Source organism: Vespa mandarinia, chromosome 5, assembly GCF_050613455.1.
Source record: "Vespa mandarinia isolate Hongniang chromosome 5, ASM5061345v1, whole genome shotgun sequence".
Lineage (NCBI taxonomy): Eukaryota > Metazoa > Arthropoda > Insecta > Hymenoptera > Vespidae > Vespa > Vespa mandarinia.
Window position 1 is genome coordinate 8,795,679 of NC_140814.1, and position 9,322 is coordinate 8,805,000.

Here is a 9,322-nt window from a genome sequence, read left to right on the forward strand (position 1 = left end):
TGTAGAGCTTACTACTACTCGGTGAGACATACCCCGAAGAGAATGACACTAAGGGTAGTGGTAGTGGTAATAGTAATAGTAGTAGTAGTAGTAGTAGCAGTTGCTTGCGGTTGTGTAGTGGTGGTAATCGCGTGGCGTTGCCAACTCGGAGATATTTTCCGAGTCGTTTGTCTCCCTTGACGCGAGTTAAGTGGAAACTCTTCCTTATAAGCGATATACGCAAAACCCTTTAGAATTCTTTCCTTCTTTCTTTTTTTTTTCTTCCTTTTCCTTCTTCTTTTTATCTTTATCTTTCTACTCGTTTCTGCCAAAAAATAAAAAGAAACGCGAGCGAGTAGAAGTGGGATATCATTGCCGATGATACTGAAATACTTATCCCTCTTCCCTTTCCTATCCCACATACGATCTGAACGAATCTTTGTTCTTACCTTTTTAATTCGATCGATTTAATGTAATAGAAAGAAGAAGAAAAAAAAATAGTATTTAATATAGAATATCCTTTAGGATTTTTATTAAAGGCATTTATTAAAAGGAATCATCTAACGGAAGACAATTTATATCGTCGATGGTAACCTCGATAATTAATTAGGTCGATTAAGTTATGCAGCTGATTCTCTATAGTCTATTTCACAGCTTTTAGATATAAGTATTACCTTCAAAGGTGGCCTCGTGGTATCCTTCCTGAGTTCAGCGTAACGTGCCTCGAAACTATCGTCCCAATATTCTCGACTTCGCATCCAAGATGGCTGAAAAAAAATAAAGAAAATTCGTCAGCCTTCGTTCTTAAATTTTATTAAAAAAAAAAAAGGAACGAAAATGTTTACACACACACACACACATGCACATATATACATATATATATATATATATATATGTATATATAAAATTTACTTTGCACGTATGTTAAGTAAATTTGTTCTCTCTTTCTTGTTTCATCTTTCACTTCGAGCTTCTTTCTCAAATATAACCATTCATGTATAAGAACGGTAAGAAATTCTGTGGTTTATCCTTTCGATAAAAATCTAATAAATTTCGAGACTTTATTCTCCTAATTTAGAAAAATCAGTTTCGATGTTTTATGATGTGGATTTTTATGGACTTGGTCGACGCAGAGACTCGAAATGAATTTTTACGATCTTACTAACTTCTTCTTCTTCTTCTTCTTCTTCCTGCTACTATCGTACAAGCTTGTTTTCGAGCGAAAGAAAAATCGTTCCAGATAAAAAGATAAAGGGAGAGAAAGAGAGAGGAGAGAGAGAGAGAGATAGGGGCCAAGAGTTCGTTAAACTCATTAAAGCGTGTCACTAGATTTCCGCGAACTCTCGTGCGAATTAAGCAATGAATGTAAACTAGTCAATTAACGTTGGTAATTAATTTACTTAGAAGTTTATTCCCCTGGTCGTACTTTCCTCTCTCTCTCTCTCTCTCATTCTCTCTCTTTTTCTTTCTTTCTCTCTCTCTCTCTCTCTCTCTCTCTCTCTCTCTTTTCTCTCTCTCGCTCTCTCTCTCTCTCTCTGTCTATAGTTCGTGAAACGGATAACATAGTCTCAGGATTTGTACGATGGCTTTTCCGGGATTCGATTTTTTTGTTTTTATTTTCGTGGTAGAAAAACTCATTTTAGCCAACAAATTAAACGTAAAACTAACATACAACATCAATGTCGTATTGACGTTTACGTTTCAGTACGTTTACGAATACGTTACTTTTGTTTATTCAACCATATTTATCGTGTAGTTAATCACCCATTGCTCTGGCAATTTATTAACGGACGAGCGTGAAGAACTTGTCGAAATAAATTTACAATAGACTGATAGGTAGTTGAAATCATTTTTACTAAAATGTTACGGTCAGTTCGAAAAGAGAATTTTTAAAAGTATAGATATGATTGATATATTGAAAACATTTTTTTTTTTTTTTTTTTAAAGAAAGAAAAAAAGAAAAAAGAACGTGGACATGTAATAAAACATTTAGTGGGACGATGTGCTGCGACAGAATTTTTATATCTCGATTCCAGAGTTTAATTTTTATTGATAAGTTTTGTTTCTTCTTGTCAATGTGTCTTACTGATAATACTATTTTTTTTTTAAGTTAATCATGAGTGAACACGAACCTATTTTAGAATGTTTACAATTAGTTTGTTCAGTAATATTGTAACTTCAGGTTTGTGTTTTAACTGCCATCAGTATTAATGTTCATTTACTTAAACGAGGAATGTTTTGATGTAGATAGCTTATGATGTTGATTGTAATAATACTTGAGATTAACTTAAAAGTTTTTGAAAGAGTAACTTTAGTCTCGTGCAATAAATCACCTTCTTTCCATCTTTTTTTTTTCTTCTTTCTCTTTTAGATACACGATAGAGAATTGTTGATTCACATTCCACATATTATCGATTACGTATAACCATCAAATGATTGTGGTTTGCATATTAAATATATATAATATAGTATAAGTCTAGAAATTTATGTATGTTATTATTAATAAAAATTTACTGTAGTAAAATATAAAATAATATGTATAAAATATACTTATACAAGAGCTGTAGGTGTATGAGCATGTGTAAATACGAACGTGTATGAGTTTGGATAGATGGATTCGGAAAATATGGAAAAAATGCGTAATGTGAGAAGATTAGTATGATTCGTTGCAACAAGAGAACGAAAAAGAGAGAGAGAGAGAGAGAGAAATAACAGATGTAAAAGTGAAAGAAGGATGAAGAGAGAAAACCAATCATCTATTTTTATAATAAACTGTTAACTATTACAATTTACTTTTTAAATTTATCTAAAATTTAGATTACATGGATCAAATTATAATTTGACAATTGTTCGTTCAAGATCTTAGATAGAATGGTTAAAGCTCGTTCATCGGTTTGAATATTACAAATGAATCGTTCGACGTGGAAAGCACATAATCGTGGAAAAAGGTTCGAGAAAAAAGATTCGTAAACTCTGAGAAAGATAAATTGAGAGCATGAAGAAGGAAAGAGAGAGAGATGAAAAAAAGGAAAGCATGGTTGGATCGTCGTTTATACGATTCGATACGGTTTAACGCTTCCCTCGAGGGGAAAAAGGACGAGGGTGCTACCAAAATCAGGATCTCTCTCAATCCCGTCGTACTATTTTCTCCCTCTTATTCTTTCTTTCCTTTTCCTTCATTCTTTCTTCTTTCCTTCCTTTCTTTCTTTCTTTCTTTCATTCATTCTTTCTTTCTTTCTTTTTCAACGAGATATCATCGAATAATCCCAAGGAGCTTGACCAACCCCTACGAAGGAATTTTTTCTCGATACTTGGTGAAGGAATCCCCTTCTACTTTCGCTTCGCCGAACTTTTGTCTTTTCTACGATATTTTTTTCAACCCATCAAAATTGCTTCCATGATCTCATCCTTTATTCTCACCCCTTCCAAATTTCAACTCACTGCCCGTACACACACGTGCACAATGTTCAGGTTCGTTTATTTTATTATTCAAACAATAAAGTTTTTTTTGTTAGAACAAAATCCATTTTTATTCTTCCCATAGAATATTTTCAAAAGATATCGTTGTTTTTGCTTCGTGTGTTATTTTTCTTTTATTGCGTGCGTGTTTTATTTTTTTATTCTTTTCTTTTCTTTTTTTTTATTTATTTTAATAATCCTCAAAATTTTCGATTTTTGATAATAAAATGATAACTTCGTCGTTAAAATTCGTCATGAAAAAAAAGAATATAGCTTAATATCGAAACGATTAGATGGGCTCTTCGTTAATAATTTTGAAATATTATAATTGTTGAAAAATATTTTAATAATAATGATTGATAACGAGAGAAGAGAAAAGAGTAACGCAAAAACAGTGACGTTTCATCTTTTATACTTATAGCGAACTGGCACGAAAATGGAATTATACGATATAGGAGAATGAGAGCGAAAGAGAACAAGAGGAAGAGAGAGAGAGTGAGAGAGAGAGAGAGAGAGAATATATCTGGGAACATGGAGGCTACACACTGACGCGACGTTGCTGTTTCTGGTCCTGAGAATAGGAAGTAATGAGGTAAAACGAAATTGGAATTCACGGAGAATCCGATCCTCAGCTGGCTACTACACACGTTAAATCAACACAGAGAGAAATCCTTTACCGGTGTTCTCTCTCTCTATCTCTCTCTTCTTCTCTCTTTCCCTCTCCCTCCCTCTCTCTCTCTCTCTCACTTTCTATCTTTCTTCTTGTCAGATATATGTGAATCTATAGGGGAATGCACAATGTGTATATATGTTGGAGCCAGACAGAGAGATAAGAGAGTTAGATAGAGATAAAGAGATAGATAGAAATAGAGAGAAAGGGGGAGAGAGAGAGAGAGAGAGAGATATATATATATATATAGGTAAGCAGTTGTTTGAGTATCTTGAAATTTGAAGATCCTTTACGTTTTGCTTCATAGAAGTCTCAAGATAATAAACCTCGTATACTCTGTTACTTCCGATTATCGTTAAATTTTCACGGTGCATTCCCGCATCGAGCGGAATGTCTATATGCATATATAATTACATACCTATATTGAATTTGATATTTGTTTATAGATTTACGAAGAAATATCTCGCGATCGATGAAAGTACACGTGAAAATTTTTTGTTTACTCGTTTTTATACGTTATGAAGATCAACGTAGTTTTTGTTCTTTTTTTTTTTTTCTTTTTTCTTTCTTTTTTAAGTAAACACTTATAATTTCATAGTACAGTAATGATCGTTAGCGAATGGAAATTATATATAGTAAAAGAATTATTATTATGCACCGTTTACGAGATAATTGCTATCTTTGGTATTATTAAAGATGGTTTTTCATATTACAATTTGAAAATCGAAAAATCGTCAAAATATATGATACGATTGATTTTTAATTCATTAAAATAGACGAATGGAATGTAAAGTATGAATTACAGTACAGTATGAATCTCTTAGCTAATCGTTAACGTTACATAGCAAGAATTTTTTATCAGATATGATTATGATTGCAAATAAAAGAAGAATATATATAAATATGCAAAAAGAAAATTATATGTATACAAAAAAAAAAAAAAGAAAAAGAAAAAAACAAACTATATTGATCTTTATAATTCGAAAAGGTCAAGAGTTAAAAAAAATCGTTACATACACTTTGGCAGTAGACTCGAAAAGAATTCACTTTTATTAGAATTTGTTAGGATTAGTAGAAATATATTTATAAGTTAATTGTTGTTAAATATATTTTTATTACCTTTAATCATTAAGAAAGAAAATCTCAGTCTCATTTTTTAACCTATTACGCGTAGAATAGAAAAATCAAAAATATATTGATATTTATTTCGATTTTTTTATAATATATAATTTCTATGTTATTTCAATTTTGATAATAATAATTAGCAAAATATTAGTTCAATCAAAAACAATCGATATTACAAATTTGTGTCATATCAGATAAATACGTCTATGAGCAGTCAGAATAAGATAGAAATATATATATATATATATTTATTTTTTCACAAGATTTGACACGTTTGCTCTAATTTTGCTTCAATTTTCCTCCTTTATCTTTCATTTCATTCTCTTTTTTTTTCCTATCCATTTTCCCTTCTTTTTCATTAACGTCTACATTGAACTTAATCAGCTTTCCAACGAGATCCCCATTTGATGGGATTTGATTCGTGGCATATTACACCGTAATACATATTAGCCGGCTTTCACTCACCGCAAATATTACTTTCTACGAATTATTATTCATTCGTGGTGGCGATAATGCGTTCTGAAGTGGACGTACAGCCACGTAAAATCGGCTTAACGTCGAACAATCGATGAAATCGGTATCGATTAGGTCGAGCTCGTATTATCCAGATACTTAATTTGTATAAAGAGAGACAGAGAGAGAGAGAGACAGAGAGAGAGAGAGAGAGAGAGAGAGAGAGAGAGAGAGAGAGAGAGGGAAAGAGAGAGAGAGAGAGAGAATAGGAATAATGTACGAGAGTTGAAAATCCACGTTATTTACCGTACATCTCGCAACAGCACGCTAAAATAAGCTTGGTTATTAATTAATTAGCACGCATGAGCGACGATTTAATTTGCATCAAATTGCAACGCTTTCGCCCTCTTCGCTACGGGTCTACCCAAAGCCCTCGAAGGTAAAGCCGTGCTAAATGGAGTGGGAGTTAAAAGGGGCGGATAAGGGGGAGGGAAGGGTTTGTAGGTGGATGCGGATTGTGGGAAGTGGAATTTCACCAACAGGATATCATTTTCCTTCTGCGTATTCTTCTACCGTATATATTTTAATCATATTATGACGTTACTACGTTAAAAAATTCCCAGTGTTACGATTCGTCCATCAATCATGAAGTACTGTAAGATCTTAAAAATTTGTCAATATCTCAATTTTTTTGTTTTTCTTTTAAATATTTATTTGGACTTTCAGTTCTGACGAAAAAGTTTTTCCGAGTTTTGTAAAAGTAGAGGAAAAAAAAGAACGGTAAACATTTTTAGACGAGAAAGAAGGAAAAAAAGAACAAAAGAAAAATTTCTAAATTTATTCTTTGTTATAGTATCTCTTTTTTTATTTTTATTTACATTGAACAATCGTTTTCACAATATTTGAATGTTTATCGTTCATTATTACGTAATTTTTCGATATTACTGTTTTACTTGCTTTTCTTTTTTGTTTATTTTCTTTTATTGTAAATTCGGAGTTTTGTTTTATTTTTTCTTTCTTTTTCTTTTAATGGCGTACCAGCGCAATCGCATTAACTTTTAACTCGGGAACATTTCAAAGGGTAAAACGGTAAAATGAGAGAAATAAAAAAAAGGAATAAAAAGGTCAAAGGGAGTGGATAAAAACGAGCGTAATCGACGAACTGGTCAGTCGGCTTTGCGTCCCACAAAACAGTGATCGCGATATTGATTCTGTTTGCCACTCATGGCTGCGCCCGGATAAACATTTATCCGATGAGGACGATATTTTCGCATAACTCGAATGCAACCTGCAGAATTGATGCTCTTCGAAATTGGTTTGTTTGAAAGGTATACAGAACGATACATTTGTTAGTTTTTTAATGGCTTCCAGCTATTCAACCAAAACACTTAAGTTTATAAATATAATGAAAAATTTGGACTAAAAGAAAAATGATCCTTCGAATTTTTTCAATATTTATATAAATAGGGTTTATTATAAAAGTGAAGTACGACTCGTCTTCTTTTCTTCTTCTTTTTTTTTTTTTTTTTTTTATTGCAACTTTTAAAGCCAGTTTGAAAAATATCTCTTGGAATACAATGCGACATGGCTATACATATACATATACATATACATATACATATCTTATGTACACACATATATATATATATATACACACGAAGATTCTTGGTACTCGAAATCGTTGACTTATAGACGACGATAAATATCGTTGCTTTTATCGTCGTTCAAGACACCGCCCGAATTTATGAGTATCACCGTCAACTTCATCATCACCTACGTCGAAAATATACAGAAGAAGAAGAAGAAGAAGAAGAAGAAAAAAGAAGATGAAGTGATAGTAATAGAAGTAGCAATAGTAGTAGTAGTAGTAGTAGTAGTAGAAAAGAAAGAAAGGAAGACAAATCGAAGGGAAGAGAAATCGGAGAGCATCTAGAAATAAATAATGCAAAGTTGCTAAAGCTTAAAGCGAACAAGTAGACGTGAGAGATCGTAGGTCTTCAAGTGTGAAGAGGAAGAGTGAAAGAAACGGACTTACGGATTATGTTAGAGTGAGCGAGATGGAAAGAGTTTACAAGTACTACGAGCTTACGAAAGGGATGGAAGAGGGACAACGAGAGAGGGAAAGAGAGAAAGAGAAAGAGTGAAAGAGGGAGTGAGAACGAAGCATATGATTTATAGCTACGATAGGGGCTAGCAAGCTAGGAAATGTATGGAAATACATTCCAAGTTAGCTAGGAGGTTCGAGCTACTGCGAATGAATAGCCGAGGGTATGTAAGAGTGAGAGAAAGAGTGAGAGAGAGAGAGAGAGAGAGATAGGTAGATAGAAAGAGAGTGAGAAAGAGAGAGAGAGAGAGCTCTCAAGACCGGAAGTCTGGCTGTTCTTGTCGCACGATAGCCAGGGTGTAGAGTGTAAACGGTAAAGCATTCAGGTTGATGGAAAACCACGGCGTGAGATTAACAAGAGGACAAAGCCGATCGACTCGGGCATCAGAGAAGAAGGAGTACCAACTTTCGAGAGTACGAGTTAGCACGACGAGTTGCATGACATAGGGATTTTTCTTCTCTACGTTTCATGTTCCTCGTGGAATCGAATGTGACAACATAATGGCTTTGCGTTTTTCGATAATCTTTTCGGATATTCGGGTTAAAATCTTTCTACCTTTTAATGGTTTTCTATATCTTTCGATAATGCTATCTGATAGAAGAAGGGGCCAGAGGAGAGAAATGAGAAATTAATTTATTCTTTAGGATTTTTTTTTCCCCACTCCTTTTTTTCTTTTCTTCTTTCTTTTTTGTTCCTTACTTTCTTTTTTTTTTTTGACTTGATTATAAGGGACAAAATGAAAATCGTCTAGGAGATATATTCACTAGGAAATATATTTTTTATTAAATCCAGAATCATATTCAATTATTTCTATCGTATATATATATAATATTGAAATTGATTAATCTAGAAGTTTCTTAAAAAATCAACTAATAACCAACCTCATCGTTTCGTTTTTATAATTAATAAATTATAGAATCTTCGCCAGGGTCGATTATCCTTCCAGTGACCTCATCTCGAGGTTCAATCTCGAGTAATATTAATATGATTTAAACATCTCCGACGGATCTTGTCGTCCTAAAAGTAATCATCAGAGCTCTTTCTTGCTCGGAGCTAATCGTGAAATAAAGGACGGTCTTGGTATTAGATGCAAAAGGGAGAGAGAGAGAGAGAGAGAGAGAAAGAAAGTGGAAGGGAGAATTGGATAGGAGAGTTAATCTCGATGGCAGACATTTTTCTATCTAACGTTGAGATCTTCACTGTGGGCCCTTTCTAAAGGGCTCGTCGATTATCTACCGATCAGCCACATTTTCTCGTGGGGAGATTATCCTACCGACGTTAATTAAACATAGAAAAGCTTTGCTCCATCGAACCACCATTACAGCATTTCTCTTCTCCCTTATACGTTTCCTTTTCACTTGGGATTATCCGTCGAAGGATTCATCCTTTGGACCGATCGATCTTTCGTCTCCCTTTTCAACCTAATCTTAACAAAATTAATAGTAATCGACTCTTTTCAATTCTATTTTTGATAAAAATAATGTTCTAATCGTCGATAATAAATTAAAATATTATAGTGTCGAGTAATTAT

General features: G+C 33.2%; 1 protein-coding gene across 5 annotated transcripts in view; it reads right to left on the bottom strand.

The window, feature by feature from the left end:
• alpha-Man-IIb (alpha-Mannosidase class II b) overlaps positions 1-9,322 on the bottom strand; it is a 184,857-nt gene that overhangs the window by 28,873 nt on the left and 146,662 nt on the right. For all 5 annotated transcript variants that reach the window (XM_035881548.2, XM_035881546.2, XM_085657079.1 and 2 more), the window contains one exon: positions 654-746. In XM_035881548.2, the coding sequence (XP_035737441.1) occupies positions 654-746 (93 nt within the window). The remainder of the gene's footprint in view (positions 1-653; positions 747-9,322) is intronic.